Consider the following 25,498-nt stretch of genomic DNA (forward strand, 5'->3'; position numbering starts at 1 on the left):
TAACAGCCGCAGTTCCACTAAACTACTACTAGCTCTCCCACTAGACAAAAGTATATGAAACTTTAGTAAGTATATTTGTTATATAAAATTGTTAAATATTTGTATATGTCGTACATATTTCATATATTATTAATTGTGGTTTCCACCTACATCCACATGTGATTACGGGTGAACAAAACTTAATTCGATTTGAAAAAATTTGAATTTTGAGTTAATTGAATCGAGTTATTTAAATTATTAGAGTAAACTCAAATTAATAATTTGAGTTTCGAGTTTGAATCAAGTTGAATTTTACAATTTAAATAACTCAAATAATTCAAATAACAAATTGGTCTAAATACCCTTTTGGTCCCTGTCAAGTTTTAAAACGAGAAAATTGGTCTCTCTTGACAAAAATTACAAAAAAATTAAAATAACTTTTAAAATTCAAAATATTTATAAAAATTTCAAAATTTATATTTATTAAAATATTTTAAAAATTCTAGAATAATAATTTTAAGGACCTAAATAAGTAAATTAATGATTCAAGTTTATCATACTAAAATATTTTTTTATTTTGCTTTGAAAAAGTTTTAAATATATATTGTTTCAAATTTATGTGCTATAACATGAAATTAGTTATACTATAACAATATTTTAATTTGACATGTTCAATTTTCTAATTCAACTTGAACAATTTCATTCGATTCGATTCGACTCAAAAAATTTTAAATCAAGTTAGAATGATAAAATAAGAATCGTTAACTCAATTAACTCAAATTTTTTTACTCAATTCGATCAAACACTCAACTCTACATATTATAGGATTTCTAATTATTATTTAAATGACCGATTTAATTGATATCACTCATTAACTAAATTCTAATTCAATTGATGAACTATCAAAATTATTTTTTATAAAGTACCAAACATTACTATAAATATATTTTATTCATTTTATATTTTTACCTAAAATCTTAAAAATTAAAATTAAAATTAATACATCATAGTTTTTTATACTTACCTTCACCATTTCAACAAAATCTTAATTTTTATAAAAAAATTTAAATATTTTTATTATATAATTTTTTGTCGTAAATATTATATAATTTATTTTTCTATTTATCATAAATGGCGTAACGTAGTTAAAAATAAATACGATCATATCTAAAGTGACCAATGCGTGCTTGCTTTTCATAATTGTGCGCTCTGATTGATCTGATAACCCATTCTCAAAACGTACAAGCCTTCAACAGCACAGATTTAAACACATCAATCCCGTAATTTATCTTTTTCAAATAAAAGAAACAACGTTTTTCCTTGTCTGAACTCCCAAAAGCTGGAGTGCAGTGTAGATCGTATGGAGTGAGGAAAAGTGAAGTCAGTTTCTGCACTTATCGATGCAGTGGCCTCCCGCGGTTCCCCTTATGCTCCACCATCACTCCTCCATCCACATTTGAATTTTTTTTGTTTTTCTGTTTGGTTTCAAATATTGTTTTATCTTCGAAATTATCGAAATTGCCTTTTTTTTTTGTTGCATTTATGGAGCCAACAGAAAATTCCGACTCTGATTCCAAATCTCAGTCTCTTACTTTGGTCACAACCGGAGACGATAATGTGGAGCAGCCATTGCCTCTAGAGATTTGCGTCCCGGAAGAAATTGCCGCCGGCGCCGATGATAACAAGCTTCTACCGAGAAGATCCCCCAGTATCTTTCAGTTATTTCCAATTCGGAGTGTTTTTTCGAGGAAATCCGATATAGAAACGGTGCTTAAGAGATGCCTGAGAAGGTCCCCCAGAAATTCAGCGTTGGTCGTTAGGGAGAGCGCAAATGTGAGGCCCAAGGCCATTGTGAGTTTAGAAACTGAAGGTTATAAAAGGAAAATTAAGGAAAGTACGACTGTGGAGGGTAAGAATCTTAGAAGGTCGCCAAGATTTACTACCATTTCAGCTGCCGCTGAAAATAAAAAAGTCCTCTCTCTTTCCTCGAAGGTAACGCCGTTGCTTTTTTTGTTTTTCCACTAACTTCAGAATTTAATTTTCCGTCGAGATTTTCTAAATTTATTCTGAAAATAAAGAAGAAATATATTTAACACATTGAGCTGTAAATTAAGGTAAGCTAGGAGGTCTGCCATAGTTGTTGCCTTAAGGGATTATGCGCCCAGCCTCCTTTGGTTGGGTTCGGTAAACAGGCACTAGATATTTCGGCGTAGTAAGTTTAGCAGCTAGGTGTGTTGGCCCCTATTCATCGAGCTAAAGCAGTAGTCTTTTTTTTTTCCCGGTAATCAAATCTTCCTCTATATTTTTTGGAAGGATTTCTCTATTTTTATATTATCTAAGAAGACGGTTTCAGTTGTAATTAAGGCTTTAATTGTAGTTCTATTTCGGTCAACGTAAATTAAAAAATAATACATGTAAACGTGGGTCACATTTATGGCTTCTTAATTCGTCTAATAAATGGCTTTGATTTTCTGCTGCTATATTTCTTGTGGTTTTTTTTTCAAATGCTTTACAAGTCAAAGATGAGGCTTTTTTAGAGGTATGCAACTTACCTGTTTCATTTGTGTGGATTCTTGTTTATGGGTTATGCAGAGTCGAAGCTCAAAAAGTCAACGGTTCAAGTTAAAGTGAGTAGCAATTGCTAATTTCTTTCATTGTTGCATTTTAGTAATATATTGCAGACATTGTCAACCTTGCTCTACATTGTGTGTTCCTGATCTTTCTTTTTATGCTATTTTTTTGTGTCGGTAGAAATAAAGGGGCAAAAATCATGAATATTGAAAGAACCAATGGAATGGGGTTGAGGAGATCTCCACGATTGACTTCGGCCCCACCTGAAACCAAAGGTCGCTCATCAAAAACTATTTTTAAATCCTCTGACAAAGGTTCCTACTCTGAAACAAGATCTTCTGGAAAGTTGAACGGCAAGCGATTATGTCTCTCAAAGACCGAGGAAGCGGATAAAGGAACTTTTCCTTTAAGGCATAATGAGACAAACTTAAGGCTTATTATTGAAAGGCAGTTAAGAAGATCTCTGAAATTTAGCCAGGCTACTAAAAATGGTAGCAGTGATATCCCTGTTAGAAGATTGGATATGGATGAAGTGGTCTTTTCTGAAGAGAAGCTCTTGGGAATTTCTCCCAGTTCCATGCACGCAACAGAAAATGTCGGCAGTAATGCATCTTTTAGAGAACATAGGAGGGAAATTTCTGATGAAAAGCAGTTGAAAACACCTTCCTCACTTTCTACATTATTGGCTGAAGGTGATAGTGCCGAAGTAAACTCTTCTTCCAATAGATTATCCAATTCATGTGATGAACAGCCTTCCAAGAAATTTAAGATCTCATCAGCAGAATCAGATATTGGAACCTCAGATGAAACATTCTCAAAGAAAGCCAAGGGCTCGTCTCTTTCAGGAAAGAAGAAGAGCCAATCCAAGACTGATGTTATATTTATAGGCAATCCAATCCCGGATGACGAAGCTCAAGAAAGGTGGCGTTGGCGATATGAAATGAAGGTGGTTGATATGAACTACACTGTCAAATGCTATTTCTTTGATTGATTAGGCTGATTGAAGCAGTGACCATAAGTTTTTACTTTATTTTGCCTCTCTTTCCTTTTCTGTCCATTCTGATATCCCTTTATCTTGTTTGAGCATTATCTGGCATGCATTAAAGCATCTTCAGTATTCAACATTGATACATCGGTAAGTAACTATGCATCTAGCTTTTGCTCCTTTGGAGTCTGGACTATAGTGCATGTAGTTTGCTGCTATAGTGTTCATAAGCACTTAGTTTTAATTTTTAAAGAGAATGGTTTGGGGATGAGCTGGAATAATAGTAATTTGAGCGCACTAGTATTTTTCAATGCTGATTGTGAATATCTTGTACTTTGCAGAATGCAAAATCTAACAGAAAACTCATCTCATCGGAGTAAGTAACCTCTTATGAGCTCTGCCTGCTTAGTGGTTTAGTTATCTTGATTTAGCTTTTATCTCAAAATTGCTATTAACCTTTTTATCTTCATATTCTTTCTTGGACTCATAACCCCTGTTCCTATTGTGATAGTGATGATGATGATGATGATGAAGACAAGGTAGTTTGGAATGTGGAATGCCATTATGCTCAAGCTGAAATTGATGGATGTACCATAAATCTTGGGGATTGTGTTTATATTAAGGTAAATATGATCAACACATGGTATGTTTCAAAATTTGTATATATACATTTAGGTTCTCTTAATTAATGTTGAGCAAATCAAGTTTACGTGGTCTCTCATCTAATCCTTTTCTTCTTGTCTGCCTATGGCACTTCTAAATTTCAATAATATGGCAATTGAAGCAAGCAAATTCTCATGGGATAAAAATTTTTTGCAGGGTGAAGAAGCAAAACACCACATTGGCAAGATATTAGAATTTTTTAAAACAACAGATGGAGAAAATTATTTTAGAGTCCAGTGGTTTTATAGAGCTGAAGATACAGTAAGTACAGAAATTAAGATTTCTTTTAGATCATGCACTATTTCTTATCCTGACCTTTGTTGCTTCTGTTCTGCACATCATGCAAAGGTTATGAAACAAGAGGCTGCTTTTCATGATGAAAGACGTCTATTTTATTCAACTGTAATGAATGATAATCCCATAGATTGCATTATTTCAAAAGTTAGTGTTACTCAAATATCACCTAAGGTAAGCTTCTTGTGATCTTAATTTACTCCTGTTTTTGGCCTTTTTACTATTCTAACTGTTTATGAATAGCTTTTATATATGTATTTTTTTATATTTTGTCTACTTCATTTGATATTCTCAGAACTCTGTTGTTGGAAAATTTGAATTTATGTATTCTAACTTGTTGCAGTTAGGTTTAAAATCAAATTCTCTTCCCCGATCTGATTTCTATTTTGACATGGAGTATTGTGTGGATTATTCAACATTCCGCAACTTGCCACCTGGTAAGCTTCTTTTTGTGCTGAGAATGGAGTTTAACTGCTGTATTAACTCTATTTGTGTACCCTAAGAGAGGAGAGGGATGGTGATCATGGAAACATAACCTGGTAAGTGAAAGGTTAAATATTCTGATAAATTAATAATAGTGCTAATATATCTGTCTTTATACATATAAATATATATTCAGATAATTCTTTCAAGAGCTACAGTTCCTCAAATTGCTGCAAGGAAGTTTTCCCTTCGACTCCTGCCTTTTCAGCTAATATTCCTAGTTTTGGAACTTACCAGGCAGCACTCACACTACTAGATCTTTACTCTGGCTGTGGCGGAATGTCAACTGGTTTATGCCTTGGTGCAAAAGCATCTTCCATTGATTTAGTGACGGTATTTTCCTCCAATCAATGATAACCTCATATTTCATGATTCATTCAACAAAAAGATTATCAAATTTTATATCTTACATTCTGCATTTTAGAAATGGGCAGTTGACAGTGATAAGTCAGCAAGTAAAAGCTTGAAATTAAATCATCCAGAGGCACATGTGAGTGTCATTGCCTTACAACTTCCATTTGGCATGCCCCAAAACCTTTAGAGGTAGATAATGCGATGTTTTTGCTTTCACTTATATAGGTCAGGAATGAAGCTGCTGATGACTTTCTTCGACTACTGAAGGAATGGGAAAAGCTTTGCAAACGATATGTAGTTGACAATTTAGAAAGAACATATCCGTCAAGATCCAGAGCCTCAGAAGCAGTCATGAAGAATGCAAGCCCTGCAAAAGATGCTGATGCCTCTGCTGATGAGCTCGAGGTCTCTGGTCTTGTTGATGTTTGTTATGGTGATCCTTGCAACACAGGCAACCGTGGACTAAAGTTTAAGGTGGTCTATTTCATCTATACGATGTGATGGTAGTTCCTTTCATGCCTTTTGTGAGTTTTTGTTTGTAATTGATTTTTGTTTGTGTCAATCTATTCTCCTGTTATTCAAAGTCGTTTTTTGTTTTATGTCATAATTTGGGGGGGATGTCTTATGCTCATAGCTCTTTTGTTAGGTCCGCTGGAAGGGATATGGCGCAAGTGATGATACGTGGGAACCAATTGAAGGCTTAAGGTATAATAATTGCTGCCATTATTCTATTCTTCATTTTGGTTATTATTTACTTACTCATTTGAATCTGTCAGCAATTGTCAAGAATGTATTCAGGAATTTGTAATAAAAGGATTCAGGTCCAAGATCTTACCCCTTCGTGTAAGTTTTCCTTTATCAAATACACTGGTGAATGCTTAATATGGGGAATCTTAATTGTTGGGGATTTGTTATGAGTGACTTCTCTTCAATGATTAATGTAATCAGGGGGATGTTGATGTTATTTGTGGTGGCCCTCCATGCCAAGGGATAAGTGGCTATAATCGCTTTAGAAATGTTGATTCTCCATTGGATGATGAAAGAAATCGTCAAATAGTGGTCTTCATGGACATAGTTGAATACTTAAAACCTAAGTTTGTTTTGATGGAAAATGTGGTTGATATTTTGAGACTTGATAAGGGTTCTCTTGGAAGATATGCTTTAAGTCGGTTGGTACATATGAAATACCAAGCAAGGCTTGGAATAATTGCAGCTGGTTGTTATGGTCTTCCTCAATTCCGGTTGCGTGTTTTTTTGTGGGGAGCACATCCTAGTGAGGTTAGTGTTCTAGATTTTTGCATAAAATTGAATTATAACACTCCTTGGCTGTCTCTGACCATAAGGTAATGCTATCACCTATCTGATCAATGATTTGGTCTTCCTGTTGATCTAACTGCCCCTTTACTGTTTTTCTTTTTTGTTTTGTTTTTGGTTGGGGTGTTGTGTGGTAATTTGGTGTCTGCAGAGGCTTCCACAGTTTCCACTTCCTACTCATGATGTTATTATCAGATATTGGCCTCCTCCTGAGTTTGAGGTTTCTATTGTTGCTGTCTTTTTTTTGTTTTTGTTTTTTTTTTCCTTTAGAATGATTTTACCATCAATGCTCCATTCTTATAATTCTCTTTGTCTTGTTCAGCGCAATACAGTTGCTTATGAAGAAGGCCAACCTCGTCAACTTGAAGACGCTCTTCTTCTCCGTGATGCCATTTCTGATCTCCCACCTGTAGTTATCATATTTTGATTTTACTAATGTAGCCACTTCTTAGATTCTATGGTATTTTGCTCCTTTAATTTAGTTAATTGCTTTGTAGGTTTCGAATAATGAAGTTCGCGAAGAAATGACATATGAAAAGCCTCCTGAAACGGACTTTCAAAGATATATAAGATCTAGTAAATATGGTAATTTTTTTCATTTATCCTTGGAATCATCTCTGATTTAATGACTAAATTTCTTGTGGTATATGGCTTCTTTTTCCTTCTTTTTTCGTCTATATATTTGATTATTTAGTGGTAGTTCTCTAATGCCAAAATAATGGATCATTTGTTCAATGGTCTCTCTTTATGACCTTTCTAGATTGTTAAAAATAGAGAAGATTTAAGCAAAGCTGTGTCGATTACTTAAGACTATCATGGTATTTATATTGACGTAAGATCCATGTACAAAGAAAGAAATAGAATTCTAATTGATCCTACAAGTTTGTTACATTAATCATGGGTAATTACGTTAATCACCTACTGTAACATACTCGTTAATAAAAACTATATCCTATAGCTAAATAAAACTACATACTGTTAACATTCCCCCTGAAGCTATAGCATAGATATGATATTGATCTTAGTCTTTTAATAAAACTTCTTGTTAATAAAAACATCTCTTCTACCCCTAAGAAGTATTTCAATTGATCTAAGTCTTTCGTATGTAATCTAGTCTGCAAAAAAGACTTGAGAGAAGATATTCCTACACCATCATCTCCTATAATAACAAAATCATTGACAGATAGTACAAGAAGAATAATGCCAATTATTGATTGTTTATAAAAGACTGAGTGATTATATTTGCTTTATTTCAGCCCAAACGCTTGAACTACCTAGTTGAATTTGCTTAACCAAGCACAAAGACTTTGCTTCAACCCATATGGAGATTACTTTAGACGACAAACCTTCCCAGACCCCCTTTAAGCAACAAACACAGACGGGTGTTTTATACATGCATTTTTTTTTCTAGAGATCACCATGAAGAAAGTCATTCTTAATAGCTAACTAATGTAAAAGTCAATTATTAGAAATAATTACTGAAATAAATAGCTGAAGAAAAGTTAGGTTGGCCACAGGAGAGAAAGCATTTGAATAATCCAACCTGGAAGTCTAAGTATATCCTTTTACAACAAGTATGAATTTAAGTCTATTTACAGTCATGGATTAACTTCGACCGCAAAAAAGATTTGCATCTTATGGCCTTTTCACCCTTAGGTAAATCCACTAAATCCCATATATGATTGTTCTCAAGAGTCTTTATCTCCTCAAGCATAGCATCATTCCAACCAGGAGTTAATAAAGCTTCTTTAACAGTCTTTGGAATTGAATAGAGTTAAGAGATGCAATCAGAAAGCTAGATAAAGGAGATATGTGATTAGAAATTGGATTAGTAGATTTAAGAAGGATGCATTGATGTTTAGCTTTCTGAAGACCAAAAGGCATGCCAAGGTCCTTTAGTGGAGGACCAACTGACAAAGGAGGTACTGCATGACGTGTATCATTAGTCTCTTGGAATAGAGTTGGAGAATCAATGGTTTTATTGTTGCTATTGGAACACTAATGATTGATTGCTCTAGGGTGAGCAAATGGTTAATTCGGTTGGAACAGAGTAGCGAGTAGAAATATTCAGGGAGTTGAGTATATACGAACAAAATAGAGTAGATGCTTGATGACACATGGCAGCATGATGACATTGTTGCTGAAACCAAAACCCACGTGTTCGATCAAATGTGTGAAGGAATAGATCAAATAATTGTTGGTAAAAACATTAGTTTTCTATGGTTTATAAGAATGTAGACCCTCCAACTGAACAAAATCAACCATGGCAGCTTCTACCTATCTCTTTTTCTTATCTCATGCACCAAACACTCCTAAACTCATCTCGACAAGAACAATGGCAGCTTCTACCTATCTCTCTTTCTTATCTCATGCATCAAACACTCCTAAACCCATCCCGACAAGAACAATGGCAGTCACAACCAACTTCACTCTCTTTTCTTGTTCAATAATCCCTTGTAAATAAATCCATTGGCCTGTAGTTTTCTTTCAAAAATTGGTCTGAAAATCCTCCTAATCTGTGTTACCTAGTGAAAGGGATATTGGAGATGATAAAGACTAAATTACTAGTTCCTTTTTTTATTACTGAATAAAGCTTTATTCAGTGGTATTAATAAATGAGAGTAAGTTTATGAAGATTCATGGTCTTTACCAATTTCCACTGTTAGTAATGGGAAGGAATAATACTCAGGTAGTGGTCAGTTTACTTGAAAAAGTTGCTCCTGGTTCGATTATAATGATGATCAGCAGACCAATAACTCTTGAGCAAGGTGCCTTTTGCCAAGTTTAACTTGGCTTAGAGCTTGAGGACAAGCTCTTTCTCTAGGAGTGCAACAATGTTATGTGCCAGACCCAAAAAGGAGAAATATCATTAATTTTGATTCTCGAGTTAAGGTTTATATTACAATTTTATTCCTTTTTTTTTTTTTTTGGTTTCTTGTTTGTGATTTTAGTTAACTTATTGCCTTATATTACGATTTTATGGTTAACAATGCACAATGGATATCCTTTCCTTAAGTTTCTTATTTATGTAATAAGACTGATCCTTATTTAAAGGATAGTGTGAAATAATAAACCCTAAGCAGAATTTGTATAAAAAAAAACCTAAAGAAATCTGAATCCCACTCTAATGAGTCCTAAGGTTTAAATCTCTCTTTGATGAGCTGAACTATCAATTACAATTAGTACCACTAATTCAAGTAAACATGACCACAAAGTTGGGCATATGCAGCATATCTAGTAAACCACCACTGTTTCTGTTAAAATGCTTTTCCTGTTTTGCCTTTGAGTGAACCAATGTATTTTAGTCACATGTATGAGTATCACAAAAGAGAGGGAGCATAGACCCTTTGTATTGTTTCCTCTAATTTTGTCTTCCATTTATATTTTTCCTTTTTCCTGGCTTTGCAGTGATGACTGGTTCTGCATTAGATGGTGCCACAAGAATAAAGAACCTATTGTCTGACCATCGGCCTGCTCTTTTATCTGAGGATGATTATACAAGAGTTTGTCTGATTCCAAAGAGAAAGGTTCTATAACTCTCAGTTGACATTGCCGCTTTTTTGCCCTTCTGGTTTCTTTCTAATTTTTTTTTGGCCAGATACTTTCTTTCTAATTTAGAAGTGTTTGTAGGGGGCAAATTTTCGAGACCTCCCCGGTGTAATTGTTGGAGCAGATAATGTGGCTCGGAGGGATCCAACACGGGAAAAGCAGTTTTTACCTTCTGGAAAACCATTGGTGAGTTTCTTCCTTTCTCACCAGAGCAACAGTAAATCATCTTCTTCCGTGTACTGCATACTCATATGTAAATGCATGCTTGTTTGAGTTTGTACCTTGATGAGTATTGTAGATAAAAGTAGAACTGCAAAATGACTGCATCGCAACATATAGGACATTTTCTTTGATGGCGCTTCTTTTTCATCTTCATTTTCCTTTGCAAACTTGACGAAACAACTACTGTCTCTAAGTTATATCTCTTTAATAGGAAAGCATGTAAATGAATCTAGTGCAGAAAGGGAATGTAATGACAATGCATTGTCTCTACACTGAAATACTACAGTCAGTTCTGTCTATAACAGCCATCTGCTATAACAAGATTTTGCTATAATAACCAAGTTTCTAGAAGAACCGATTTTTTATGTTTTATTTTAACCCTCTATAACTGCTTTTCACTTATAACAACAACATCCATAGTTATGAAGTACATTATTTATTAAATTAGTTCTCTATAACAGCATATGGTCTAAATTTTGAAATAAAATTATAGTTGTTTCATATAAGCAAGCCTATTAATTATCTTTTATTAAATGAAAATGATATTAATTAAAATATTTTTCAATAAAATGATTAAATTTCATATGAAGAAATCTATTAATCATATTTTATTAAATGAAAATAATATTTAATGGGTGGAACCAAAAATATCAATATAAGAAACTAGAAGTTCCCTAATTAAATATTCTACTATGAATTTGGAACATCATAAACTTATAAATTGACTGCTTGAATTTAGTAACTCATGATAAATTAATTAATTTAATTTGATAGCTCATATTGATTAATTGAACTTGTTAGATTTATAAACTTTATAATTAATCATGTGAAAGAATGTAAAATAAAAGATGCATAAAAGCAATAATATATGTACCTGATATCGCCTTTTAATTTTGTTGATTTATTCCTTACTTTTTTATTTTTTGAACGTAATTCTCACTTTCTTTATTTGATAAAAATTCACGATTATTTCTATGTTAAGCTTACAACGATTATTTCTCTATAACAGCATGCTGTTGCCACCTCTCTATAATAGGTAAAATCTAAGTAGATAAATGTGGCTGTTATAGAGAGAGGGTCGAGTGTATATCTAAATGGCAAAATTGATTGCTGATGTTAATTCTTTTTCAATTGCTTAGGTACCAGAATATGTATTTACCTTTGAACAAGGAAAATCTAAAAGGTTTGATATTTTTGGCAGCTTTTCTGATTTCAACATCCTCATCCTCTAAAATAGAAAAAGAGGGGAAAAGAAGGAACTAATGTTATCAATATATGTGCAGACCATTTGCTAGAATATGGTGGGATGAGACTGTGCCAACTGTTGTAACTTATCCTTATTGTCACAGCCAGGTTTCACTTTAAACTAGTTTAGTTTGGAAGATTACAAAATTACTAGTTCTTGGATTGCATGTGAGTTTTTGGACTTGTATAGGTAATATTACATCCAGAGCAAGACCGAGTTCTCACAGTCCGGGAATGTGCAAGATTACAAGGTTTTCCCGATTATTATAGATTCTGCGGGACAATTAAAGATAGGTATGATACTTTGGTTCTAAATATTATTTTTGTAGGATTTTTAATTTGTGGAGATCTGAAGAAATTAACTATAATGATCACCTTTTAAGATTTTATGTTTTTTGTGTTTCATAGGTATTGTCAAATTGGGAATGCGGTTGCAATTCCGGTTGGTCGAGCCTTGGGATACACAATGGGAATGGCATTTCAGAAAGGAAGCGGGAATGAACCACTGATGATCCTTCCTCCTAAGTTTTCTCTTTCCACCAATATCCAGTTAGCAAAATCATTGTCCCAAAGCACTGATGATTGAACCAAAACTGATTTCTTAACTTTATATGTGTATCTCTGACATAAAGTTTTCATGCAAAAGCTCTTATGCTTGCATCTTTGTATCCTTGACCTGCCAAAGCTTGCAGCCTCTACTGTAGTCTCTCAAATGTAATGAAATGGTTTCATTTCTCACAGCTCCTATTTTCTAATAGTTTCATGTTTTGTGAAATGTTTTGCTGGTAAAGGAATGAAATGGAGTTTATGGTATTTTTGATGTTATGATTGAAGTTAATTTTGTATTGGTAGCCAAGTTTGTTGTCATTATCCAATTATGTAAAGAAATCTTAATTTAGGACTTAAGGAGTTACATTTAAGTGAGAAAAAATAAGCCAAAAGATCAATCTTTTTCATTAAAATAAGCAGGACTTAAGTTTTTCCTTGCATTTACAAAGAATGCTACAAGCCGAAGAGATAATGACACCCGTGCCACTGCTACTACCGTTCACTATTCAACTGTCCATATTCCGTTTGGTGTCCATTCACCATGCTCCATGCTTGTAATATTTAAACATATAATAATATGTTTTAAATGTAACGTATTCATATCTTATATATATATATATAATATTTACAGTGCTTGCTTTCTCTCATCTATTCTTTTCATAATTGTAGGGTCGAATAAATCCCGTCTCACACAACCTCAACAATACCATAAATAAGATATGCTCTCTACGCTATTTGAGTTTTAAATAAAAAAAAAATTTCAGATTTAATTCGATAATTATTAAGTTAAACTCGACCTCGAACAACTTGAATTGTAAATCAAATCAAATTCACATTTAATAATATTTGACATAAAAATTCATAAATTTTATCAAAATTTTATATTATTAAATTATATTACGAGTCTAAACTTGAACTTAAATATAAAAATAATAAAAGAATTATATCTCAAATTTAAAAGAATATAAGCTCTACCCATCAATTACACCAATAACCACATATTGAATAACAATACCATCATTTTAGTTCTTTATTTACTTATTATACAATACAATCATTTTATTATATCGAGAAAAGCAAGACAAATAAGTAAACTATCAAAATATTCATTTTTGTTTATTTCATGTTACATTTTAGTTACTCTTATTTAAAATGTTATGTTTTAGTCATTTACATTAATGTATTGTAACATTTTTGTCATTTAGCCGTTAATTGCTGTTAACGGTGTAACGGTAAACTAACGTGCCACATTAAATCAACATTTTAAACGAAAATTTTAGGTTAAATTATACAATTGGTCCCTATATTTTTTTCGTTTTGAGCAATTTAATTTTTCCTTTTATGTTCTTTTAACTTTTTTTCCCTTTTTTTTTCATTCTCCCTTCTTTTTTCCATTTGTTAAAACTTTTTTACATTTATGAAAAAAGAGAAGCTGAAAGTTTAAATTAAAATAAAACTTACTTCGTATTTTGTCACCCCACAATTACAAACACTCATCGTCTATCATCGCTTTAACAAACCAATTTGGATCTCTTAATGACCTAGTCCACAAGCTCGCCTCACTTGAAGACCTCGCCAGTCGTGACTTCTGGTAGTCCACCCTCAACAAAGTTTCTTGAGCCGATTCCCTTAACCTCCTAACCAACCCCTACGACCACCTTATCTATCTTACCTACAACATTCTTGCCCTCTCAAAACTATGTTGTTTCACGAATTCCTCAAATGAGCTCTACACTCTCAAAGACTAAAATGATCATCATTCGAAACTTATCCTCAACTTTATCCAAACCAGTTTGGTTCCATACTTTTTTTCTTTCATCAGTTTATCCATGTTCGATTTTCAATCAAGCTTGCTTGGGAATATCCAAAAAAGTTTAGATCAATTTTATCGTTTCTTAATTTTACTCGTTAGAAAATAAAAGAAAAGAGAAGGAATAATTTATACAATCTTGTAAAAGCTTAAAATGGAAAAAAATATTTTGAATATAAAGAATTCAATTTATCTTTAGATTTGATTAATGATATAGTTTTTATATTAATTAGTTAGATCCAATTTTACTTTCAACTAGGTTATATTCAAATTAAGATTTGATTAATAATTATTGATATTCGATTTTGAGTGAAATTTAGTTTAAGAATCATGTAAAAGAAACGGACTTAGTTTATTTGGTAGGCAAAATTATATTTTTGCAGTAGAGAATATGAGAAGAGAGAAAAATAAAGGAGAAGAAGAAAAGGAAATAAATAAATAAAAAGAAAAAAATTTAAATTACTCAAAATGAAAAAAAATATAGGGACCAATTGTATAATTTAACTAAAAATTTTTGTTTGAAATGATGATTTAACGTGCCAAGTCAGCTTACCGTTACTCCATTAATGAAAATTAACGCTTAGTGATTGAAATGTTACAACACGATAATATAAATGACTAAAACATAACATTTTAAATATAACTTGATACAAATAAAAATAACTATTTAATATTTTAGCCTAACAAATACAACTACCTTTTTTATCTTCCGCGAGCCGGAGCGTGCACTGATGTCAGATTCCACGCTTTTACCATTTTCCTGTTTTTGAAAGACGGTTACACTTGTAAGTGAGGTTTCCATTGTAGTTGTTTTTGGTCAATGTAAATGACAAAATACATTGCTTCTTTATTCTACTTATAGATTGATTTGATTATCAGCTGCTATCTTTCTGGGTGGGTTTTTCAAATGTTTTACAAGTGAATGAGGAACGTTTTTTTAGTGGTAGTTTCATCTGTGTGGATTCTTGTTCATCGGTTATGCAGAGCCAAAGCTTCAAGTCAAAGTGAGAAGCTGCATTTTACTAATATTACACATATGCTCAATCTTGCTCTACATCGTGTGTTCCTCACATTTTAAATTTTTTTCTTCTGGCGTCATTGTTAATGCAGTATTGATTGCTTTTCTTTCTTCTGCGGCAGTGGAAATAAAGATGCTAAAATCATGAATATTGATAGAATCAATGGAATGGGCTTAAGGAGATCTCCAAGATTGAGTTCAGCCCCGCCTGAAACCAAAGGTTGCTCTTCAAGAACTATCTTTAAATCCTCTGAGAATGGTTCCTGCTCTGAAACAAGACCTTCTGGAACGGATAAAGAAGCTGTTCTTTCAAAGCGCAATGACCCAAACTTTTCTGATGAAAAGCAGAGGAGAAAGTCTCCTAGATTTGTTGCAGGGACTGAACATTGTGGTGGTAATGGGTCTTTGAGAAAATTTCAAGATCTTAACTCGAGGCTTTCCATTGAAGCGCAGTTAAGAAGATCTCTGAAAATTAGCCAGGCTACTAAAAATGGTTGCCCTGATGTCTCTATTACAAGATTGGATATGGATGAAAGGGGCTCTTCTGGAGAGAAGCGTTTGGGACTGTCTGCCAGTTCCGTGCACGCAACAGAAATGGCGACAGTAACGCATCTTTTAGAGAACATAGGAGGGAAATGTCTGATGAAAAGCAGTTGAAAACACCTTCCTCACTTTCTACATTATTGGCTGAAGGTGATAGTGCTGAAATAAACTCTTCTTCCAATAGATTATCCAATTCATGTGATGAACAGCCTTCCAAGAAATTTAAGATCTCATCAGCAGAATCAGATATGGGAACCTCAGATGAAACATTCTATGGGAACCTCAGATGAAACATTCTCAAAGAAAGCCAAGGGCTCGTCTCTTTCAGGAAAGAAGAAGAGGTCCAAGACTGATGCCATATGTCGAAACCATTTTTTTTTAAAATGGGGGTGGACTTGGTTTGAAAGCAAAAATTAAAATAGGAGTCGCTACCGATCTTTATTAGGTGTGATCGGATCATCTTTGTTTTAATAAAACAATTTTAGTTTACTAAAACGGCATTTTTGGTCTACAAAATTCAAGAGAATAAGTTCGAGAGTCGGTTACGTGCGAGGAAGGATTAGCACTCTCGACACGCCTAAAGATTAGTACCGAATTGATTAGTTAATGTCTTAATGTCAAAAGTTAAAAATCGGGAATGGATTTTAAAATACGATCTTTTTTATTAACATCGATTTTTTTTAAAATGCTTGAATTAGCTCAAAACAATTACTAAAGATTTCTTTATCTCGAGATATCGGAGTATCACATCCCATAAATTAAGACACAATACCATGAATTACCGAGCGCAAGGTCGTCTTTAATTTTAATTAGAATTCCGTGTATTTTAAAACTCAAAAGGATATTTAGCTATTTAGAATCAACGAGAGAACCAAAACCCCGTAAATTAGGGCACAATTCTTCGATGTTCAAAAATGCGAAACATATACGGCATTTAAACGACGTATGTTATTTGTTTGGAATAAAAAATCAAGCGATCCAAGTCGGGCAAGTATGTTGGGTTAATGTATGATATGATTTAAACTAGATAAAACAAAAATATAACATAGAGTACGGAATTACAACACGAATACAATATTATACAAGCAAATGGCAATAACGAAAATACTGAATAAACTAATTATACCACATACAATGGCAATAATCACATAACATATGTCACTTAAATACTAATCATTAATAATCAAAGATAAATGAATTAAAAATATTATAACGCAAACTAAAATGACTAAAACGTAAAATAAATTTTAAAATGATAAGAAATGAATTTAAAATAAATAATGAAAAAGAAATTTAATCAACAATGTACAAAATAATTTAAAAATAGAATATATGTATAAGAAATTTTAGAATAGGTAGTATAGGCGAAAGTTTGAAATAAATAATATATGGGAAAAGTTTAAAATGAATGATATGTAAAAAATTTAAGATAAATAATATATGAATAAGTTTAAAATAAATGTTATGTAAAAAGAAACTTAAAATAAATAATATACAAGACATCTAAGAAATAACTAGTATATATGTAAAAAGGATATAACGATTTGAAATTGATAATATATATGAAATTTTAAAGTAAATAATAAAACAATTTAAAATGAGAAATGCATAAAGCGAATTTAAAATAAATAATGTAAAAAATTTTAAAATTTATATTACAGAACAAATTAAAAAAGATTCCTATAAGTAATTTTTAAAATAGATGATATATATAAATAAAAGTGTAAAATAAATAATATGGAATAAGTAGAATGGGTTAAAAATAAGGTATATAAAATAATTTTAAAATAAATAATATATAAATTAATTTAAAAGTAATAAATAAGAAGTTTAAAATATATAATACGTAAAAGAATTAAAAATAGACAATATAAATATATTTTATAGTAGTAACAGTTCAAAGATAATATAAAGAGAGTTATTTAAAATACATAATATACAATAACTTAAAATATAAAATAATTTGAAATAAATATATAATAAAAATATTTTTAAAGAATTATAAATATATAAAAGCTTGAAATAAACTATATGTATACATATATAATAGGTAAGAAATAAAATAAGTAATACATATAAAATAGATTAAAGAAACATATATACATAAAGCAAGTTAAAATAAATAATAAGAATTTGAATAAAAGTACATTAAAATAAGTTAGAATAGATATAAATAAATAACATATAAAATATTTGAAATAATATATAAATGAAACATTTAAAAAGGGTTAATAAATGAATTAAATAGATTTAGGACATGGCTAAAAACAAATTAAAATTCGGGGTATAAAAGTATAAATATTGGAAAGTTAATGAGGGATCAAAAAGAAAACCAAACAAGATCTGAGGGTTAAATTTAAAAAAACAAAATAAGACAGAGAATAAGGCCTGATTGAATGGGGGTTACAAAGGAGAAGGACCGATCACATAAATATCCCTTTTAGGGAGAATGCACAAACCCCCCATTACACCAAAGGGCGCCGTTTCATCATCATCATACTAATGTTTGAAACTTTATAACCGAATACAAGATTCGTTTTTGTCCATATTCGTTTTGTTTTCTCTATTTTTTTTTGTCTTTTTCTTCGTTGTTTCTTCTTGCTTGCGTGTTCCTCTTGCTTTGCAGGTGTCAGAGGAGCGTGGAGGAGCGGTGGTTAGCGTCGGCGCGCATGGGAGGAGCGGCGGCTGAAGAGAAGGCTAGTTTTTTGTTTGCTGAAAATGTTTAAGATAGTGGGCTAAGATTTAAGTTAGGGTTTCATTTTGGGTTTTAAATTTTAGATTGGTGTGAGTTTTGTAAATGGACATTTATTATTTGAACTTTATTATTTATATATTTTTTTTATTTATTTGTCTTGGCCAAAATTAACTACTACACCATATTTATAGGCAATCCAATACCTGATGGCAAAGCAAAAGAAAGGTGGCGATGGGGATATGAAATGAAGGTGATTGATATGAACTAAACTGGCTAATGCTATTTCTTTGATTGATTAGGCTGATTGAAACAGTGACCAATGACCATTCTTCTACCAATCGTTTCTGATGTTGATTGATATCCCTTTATTTTGCTTGAGCTTTAACTGGCAAGCATTATGACATCTTTTAGTATTCAACATTGATAAAATGGTTAGTAACTAACTACACATTTAAGTTTTGCTCCTTTGGAGTCTGGACTATCAGTGCATGTAATTTTCTGTTATAATGTTCGTAAGCAGTTAGTTTTACTGAGAATGGTTGGGGGATGAACTGGAAATAATAGTAAATGGCACCCACTTTGCATTTTTCAATGCTGATTTCGAATATCTTGTACTTTTGCAGAATATAAAATCTAACAGAAAAGACAAATCATTGGAGTAAGTAACCTTTATGAGCTCCCTCTGTTTAGTAGTTTTTGTTATCTTGATTTAGCATTGATCTCAAATTCTTTCTTGGGCTTCTAACCCCAGTTCCTATTGTGATAGTGATGATGATGATGATGAAGACAAGATAGTTTGGAATGTGGAATGCCATTATGCTCAAGCTGAAATTGATGGATGTACCATAAATCTTCGGGATTGTGTTTATATTAAGGTAAATGTGATCAACACATGGTGTGTTTTAAAATTTGTATATATACATTTAGGTTCTCTTAATTAATGTTGAGCAAATCAAGTTTACGTGGTCTCTCTTCTAATCCTTTTCTTCTTGTCTGCCTATGGCACTTGTAAATTTCAATAATATGGCAATTGAAGCAAGCAAATTCTCATGGGATAAGGATTTTTTGCAGGGTGAAGAAGCAAAACACCACATTGGCAGGATATTAGAATTTTTTAAAACAACAGATGGAGAAAATTATTTTAGAGTCCAGTGGTTTTATAGAGCTGAAGATACAGTAAGTACTGAAAGTAATATTTATTTAGGCCATGCACTATTTCTTATCCTGACCTTTGTTGCTTCTGTTCTGCGCATCATGCAAAGGTTATGAAACAAGAGGCTGCTCTTCATGACGAAAGACGTCTATGTTATTCAACCCTAGTGAATGAGAATCTCATAGATTGCATTATTTCAAAAGTTAGTGTTACTCAAATATCACCCAAGGTATGCTTCTTGCAATCTTAATTTACTCCTGTTTTTTTGCCTTTTTACTATTCTAACTGTTTATGAATAGCATTTATAAATTTTCTTTATATTTTGTCCACTTCATTTGATCTTTATCAGAACTATGTTGTTGGAAATTTTGGATTTATTTATTGTTATTCTATAACTCGTTGCAGTTTGGTTCAAAGTCAAATTCTCTTCCCCGATCTGATTTCTACTTTGACATGGAGTCTTGTGTGGATTATTCAACATTCTGCACCTTGCCAACTGGTAAGCTTCTTTTTGTGATGGTAATGGAGTTTAACTTCCATATTAACTCTGTTTGTGTTTCTTGAGAGAGGAAAGGGTGCTGATCATGGAAGCATAATCTGGTTAGAGAAAGGTTAAATATTCTGATAAATGAGAATCATAATGCTAATAACTCTCTCTTTATATATATATAGATATATTTTAAGATAATTCTTTCAAGAGCCACAATTCCTCAAAGTGCTACAAGGAGGTTTTCCCTACGACTCCTGCCTTTTCAGCAAATATTCCTAGTTTTGAAACTTACAAGGCACAACTCGCGCAACTAGATCTTTACTCTGGTTGTGGTGGAATGTCAACTGGTTTATGCCTTCGTGCAAAAGCTTTGTGCAATGATCTAGTGGCGGTATTTCATCCAGTCACTGATAACCTCGTATTTGATGATTCATTCAGCAATAAAATTATTTTATCATGTACCTTACATTCTGCATTTTAGAAATGGGCAGTTGACAGTGATAAGTCGGCATGTGAAAGCTTGAAATTAAATCATCCAGAGGCACATGTGAGCATCGTTGCCTTACAACTTCATTTGGCATGCCCCCAAATCTTTAGTGGCAGATAATACTATCTTTTTGCTCTCGTTATATAGGTCAGGAATGAAGCTGCTGATGGTTTTCTTCAACTACTGAAGGAATGGGAAAAGCTTTGCAAACAATATAGAGTTAAAAATTTAGAAAGAACATATCCATCAAGATCGAAAATCTCCGAAACTGTCTGGAATAATGCTAGTTCTGCAAAGGGTTCTGATACTCCTCCTGATGAACATGAAGTTTCCAGTCTCGTTGATATTTGTTATGGAGATCCCTGCAACACAGGCAACCATGGTCTAAAGTTTAAGGTGGTCTATTTGATCTATATAATGTGATGGTAGTTCCTTTCATGCCTTTTGTGAGTTTTTGTTTGTAATCTAATTGATTTTTGTTTGTGTCAATCTATTCTACTGTTATTCAGTCATTTTTTGTTTCATGTCATAGTTTAGTGGAGATTGGCTCGTGCTAATATCTCTTTTGTTAGGTCTGCTGGAAGGGTTTATACTGCAAGTGATGATACATGGGAACCAATTGAAGGCTTAAGGTATAGTAATTGCTGCCATCATTCCATTCTTGAATTAGGCTATTATTTACTTATTCAAATCTCTTAGGAATTGCCAAGAATGTATTCAGGAATTTGTAACAAATGGATTCAGGTCTAAAATCTTGCCCCTCCGTGTAAGTTTTCTTTAATCCGATGTGCTGGTGGATGCTTAATCTAGAGTATTGTAATAGTTGGAATATTTGTTATGAATGATTCCTCTTTAATGAATTAATTCAATCAGGGGGATGTTGATGTTATTTGTGGTGGCCCTCCATGCCAAGAGATAAGTGGTTATAATCGCCATAGAAATGTTGATTCTTCACTGGATGATGAAAAAAATCATCAAATCGTGGTCTTCATGGACATAGTGGAATACTTAAAACCTAAGTTTGTTTTAATGGAAAATGTGGTTGATATGCTGAGACTTGACAAGGCTTCTCTTGGAAGATATACTTTAAGTAGGTTGGTACTTATGAAATACCAAGCAAGGCTTGGAATAGTTGCGGCTGGTTGTTATGGTCTTCCTCAATTTCAGTTGCGTGTTTTTTTGTTTGGAGCACATTCTAGTGAGGTTACTACTCTCCAGTTTTTGCATAAAATTGAATTACAGCACTCCTGACTGTTCCTGACTTTGGATTAGTGTTATTATCACTTGTAGATTTAATGATTTTGGTCTTGCTGGTGATCTAACTGTTAACATTATGATTAATGGTAGACAATTTTAATGGCAAACAATCCAAGTGGTGCAAGTTTAGCACCCTAAAGTTGACTTTGAAAAAGTGGCATGGGATAATTTTTTTTTTTGGTCCTTGAGATAATGGGCTATTTATTGTTTGGTCCTTGAACCTCAACTATAAATAGGCCTTCTCATTTCTCTTTTCAATTCATCCCAACCAATCTTTCTCTCTTAGATTTCTCTCTTCTCCCATTTGAGAATTCTTAAGGAATTCTATTTGTTTGTAATATTTTGGAGATAGTAAAGTTATCATCTGGTGTTAGTACTCGAGGACGTAGGTATAATTTACCGAACCTCGTTAAAACTCTTGTGTTCTTTTTTGTCCTATTTTTCTTTCAATATTTGAGGTATAATAGTAGTATTTAATTGTGCTATTAAATTACTATAAAAGGGATATTCGACTAAGGAAAGGCTTGGTATTTAAGAGATCCTTGTGATCCACCTCTCTTCCCAGGAATTGAACTTTGTGTGATTTTTAGTACAATAATTTACACGCTCCGACCCTATTGGAACAACAAGTGGTATCAAGAGTCAAGGTTAATCGTAGTATGCTCTGTGGTTGCGCTTTAAACCGATCTTCCACATCGAAAAAGATTTCCTTAGGTATATTGAAAGATTATGGAAAAAACGGTCGGTTTAGGAGCTTCAACATCGTCCATGTGGACAAGACCGACAATTGCAAATGCAAGATTGGCCGTGGAGATCTTTGATGGCACGGGCCATTTTGGTATGTGGCAAAGTGAGGTTCTAGATGCCCTTTTTCAGCGGGGTCTAGACATTGCCATTGATGAAGAGAAACCGGATGATGTACAGGAGAAAGATTGGAAGGCGATCAATCGGTTGGCATGTGGCACAATTCGATCATGCCTTTCTCGAGAGCGGAGGTATGCTTTTCAAAGAGACTTCGCAAATAAGTTGTGGGTGGCACTTGAAGAAATTTTTTGAAGAAAAAGCAGTCAAAATAAGCTCCACTTGAAGAAAAGACTGCTTAGCTCACTTATGTCCCAGTACCACAATGAATGATCACATCACCAAATTTAATCGTTAGTCAGCGATTTGCTAAATATGGATGAGACATTCAAAGATAAAGATTTGGCTTTGATGTTGTTGGGGTCACTTCCTGAGGAGTTTGAGTTCCTAGAAACTACTCTACTTCATGGCAGGAGTGATATATCTCTGAGTGAAGTCTGTGCGGCCTTATACAGTTATGAACAGAGAAAGAAAGACAAACAAAAAAACTCAATCAGAGATACAGAAGCTTTAGTAGTCCGAGGTCGTTCATACACTCGGAAGAAAACTCAGAAGGGGAGATCAAAGTCAAAGTCCAGACTCGGGAAAGATGAATGTGCCTTTTGTCATGAGAAAGGCCACTGGAAGAAAAATTGTCTAAAGTTGAAGAATAAGGGAAAAGCTGCTGTAGATGCTTGTGTTGTAAAGCATGATACTAGTGACTCTGAACTATCACTGGTTGCATCATCATCGTCATTCTATTCAGATGAATGGATTTTGGATTCGGGTTGTACCTATCATATGTCCCCTAACCGGGAGTGGTTCTCTGATTTAGTAGAACTAAATGGAGGAGTTGTTTATATGGGCAATGATAATGCCTGTAAAACTGTTGGGATAGGTTCAATCCAATTAAAGAATCAATATGGATCAACCAAAGTTCTGACTGATGTTCGGTATGTGCCCAGTTTGAAGAAAAATATCATCTCATTGGGAGCCTTGGAATCCAATGGTTCAGTTGTTACTATGAGAGATGGGATTTTGAAAGTGACATCTGGCGCACTTGTGATATTGAAGGGCATCAGGAAAAATAACTTGTATTACTACCAAGGTAGTATAGTTATTGGAACAGTCGTTGTAGCTTCCGGTAACAAAGACTTGGACTTAATGCAGTTGTGGCATATGAAGTTGGGACATGTCAGCGAAAAATCCTTGCAAATTCTGACAAAGCAAGGATTGTTGAAAGGTGCAAAGGCTTGCAAATTAAAATTTTGCGAGCATTGTGTTCAGGAAAGCAAAGAGAGTGAAGTTCGCACCTGCTATCCATAATACAAAAGGTATTTTGGAATATATTCACTCAGATGTGTGGGGGCCTTCCAAAACACCTTCGTTGGGAGGAAAACACTACTTTGTTACTTTTGTTGATGACTTTTCCAGAAGAGTTTGGGTGTATACCATGAAAACTAAGGATGAAGTGCTTAGAGTTTTTCTTAAATGGAAAACTATGATCGAAAACCGACCGGCAAGAAAATCAAGCGGCTTAGAACGGACAATGGAGGCGAATATAAAGTGATCGGTTCTTCGATGTGTGCCAAGAGTATGGTATTGTTCGACACTTCACGATTAGGGATACACCACAGCAGAATGGAGTGGCAGAGCGTATGAATCGAACATTCTTTGGAGAAAGTTCGATGTATGTTGTCCAACGGGTTGGGCAAGCAATTTTGGATCGAGGTTGTGACATACTGGCCATCTTGTTAATCGTTTGCCATCATCTGCATTAGAAAGAAAAACTCCTATGGAGGTATGGTCGGAAAACCGCTCTGATTATGATTCCTTACATGTGTTTGGATCCACCGCATATTACCATGTGAAGGAGTCAAAGTTAGATCCGAGGGCAAAGAAAGCTCTCTTTATGGGTATCACTTACGGGTGAAGGGATTTCGTCTTTGGTGCTTAAGCACAAAGAAAATGATCTGTGCAGAGATGTTACCTTTGATGAATCGCCACATTGAAAAGGTAGCGAGATAAAGATATTCAGACGAGCGATACTCCACAAGGTGGAGTGTACTCCAAAACAGTGGAGTTTGAGCGGATGGGGATTTGCCCAGTTAATAAGTCTAATTCTCCGCCACAATGGAGGAATTAGAGGTTGAAGAGGTTCGACCCAAGAACCGTTAAGTACACCGAACCGATTGCGGTTGTAAGGCCACGGAGAGAAATTCGTGAGACCGCTCGATTCTTGATATGGTGGCCTCGCCCTTCCGTTGTTGATGATGATATCCCTATCACTTATCAAGAAGCAATGCAAAGCTTAGAAAGTGATAAATGGAAAAGCGCCATGGATGAAGAAATGCAGTCTCTCCGGAAGAACAATACTTGAGAGTTGGCGCAATTACCGAAAGGTAAAAGGGCAATCGGATGCAAGTGGGTATTCGCAAAAAAAGATGGATCTCCTAGCAAGAAGGATATTCGCTACAAGGCAAGATTGGTAGCTAAAGGCTACGCTCAGAAGGAGGGAATTGACTACAATGATGTATTTTCCCCTGTTGTGAAGCATTTCTCCATTAGAATTTTGTTGGCCTTGGTAGCACAGTTGAATTTGGAGCTAGCTTAACTTGATGTTAAGACGGCTTTCTTGCATGGTGAGTTAGAAGAGGAGATCTATATGACTCGGTCAAAGGATACACGATCTTGGTGGTAGAAATTGGGTTTGTAAGCTGAACAAATCGCTATATGGATTGAAACAATCCCCGAGGCAGTGGTACAAGCGATTTGATAACTTTATGAGAAGGCAGAAGTACACAAGAAGTAAATATGACAATTGTGTGTATTTGCAGAAGCTGCATGACGGATCTTTCATTTATCTACTTTTGTATGTTGATGATATGTTAATCGCTTCGAAGAGCCAAAAAGAGATAGATAAGATGAAGGCTCAGTTGAATCAAGAGTTCGAGATGAAAGATCTAGGTGAGGCCAAGAAGATTCTCGGTATGGAGA

General features: G+C 33.6%; 3 protein-coding genes across 5 annotated transcripts; all 3 read left to right on the forward strand.

Moving 5' to 3' along the window:
* The first annotated feature begins 1,132 nt into the window (after window positions 1-1,132).
* On the forward strand, window positions 1,133-12,399 carry LOC108469875 (DNA (cytosine-5)-methyltransferase CMT2). 3 transcript variants are annotated; one of them, XM_053031698.1, is made up of 23 exons: window positions 1,133-1,971; window positions 2,572-2,606; window positions 2,731-3,496; window positions 3,877-3,911; window positions 4,047-4,158; window positions 4,355-4,459; window positions 4,547-4,666; window positions 4,836-4,929; window positions 5,112-5,308; window positions 5,400-5,465; window positions 5,555-5,803; window positions 5,976-6,034; window positions 6,106-6,172; window positions 6,278-6,607; window positions 6,795-6,863; window positions 6,966-7,052; window positions 7,141-7,228; window positions 10,052-10,170; window positions 10,274-10,378; window positions 11,554-11,597; window positions 11,698-11,767; window positions 11,850-11,953; window positions 12,068-12,399. In XM_053031698.1, the coding sequence occupies exons 1-23, from the start codon at window positions 1,522-1,524 to the stop codon at window positions 12,243-12,245; spliced, it is 3,549 nt and encodes a 1,182-aa protein (XP_052887658.1). In that variant the 5' UTR covers window positions 1,133-1,521; the 3' UTR covers window positions 12,246-12,399. The 3 variants fall into 3 exon arrangements, with proteins under 3 accessions (XP_052887658.1, XP_052887657.1, XP_052887659.1); XM_053031697.1 differs by having other exon boundaries at window positions 4,355-4,666; XM_053031699.1 differs by lacking the exons at window positions 11,554-11,597; window positions 11,698-11,767; window positions 11,850-11,953; window positions 12,068-12,399 and adding an exon at window positions 11,424-11,453 and having other exon boundaries at window positions 1,139-1,971; window positions 4,355-4,666.
* A 5,544-nt stretch (window positions 12,400-17,943) lies between these two features.
* LOC108467561 (DNA (cytosine-5)-methyltransferase CMT2-like) lies at window positions 17,944-19,543 on the forward strand. The gene is made up of 4 exons (XM_053032019.1): window positions 17,944-18,524; window positions 18,898-18,932; window positions 19,041-19,149; window positions 19,346-19,543. The coding sequence occupies exons 1-4, from the start codon at window positions 18,519-18,521 to the stop codon at window positions 19,541-19,543; spliced, it is 348 nt and encodes a 115-aa protein (XP_052887979.1). The 5' UTR covers window positions 17,944-18,518.
* Window positions 19,544-20,792: 1,249 nt separating this feature from the next.
* On the forward strand, window positions 20,793-21,771 carry LOC108468787 (DNA (cytosine-5)-methyltransferase CMT3-like; the record flags this gene model as incomplete). The annotated part of the gene is made up of 4 exons (XM_053031518.1): window positions 20,793-20,800; window positions 20,977-21,036; window positions 21,104-21,170; window positions 21,278-21,771. Coding segments are annotated over 4 exons (513 nt in total), but the record flags the coding sequence as incomplete, so codon positions are not given.
* Between the last annotated feature and the right edge of the window lie 3,727 nt (window positions 21,772-25,498).

The sequence above is a fragment of the Gossypium arboreum genome, chromosome 8, assembly GCF_025698485.1.
Source record: "Gossypium arboreum isolate Shixiya-1 chromosome 8, ASM2569848v2, whole genome shotgun sequence".
NCBI lineage: Eukaryota > Viridiplantae > Streptophyta > Magnoliopsida > Malvales > Malvaceae > Gossypium > Gossypium arboreum.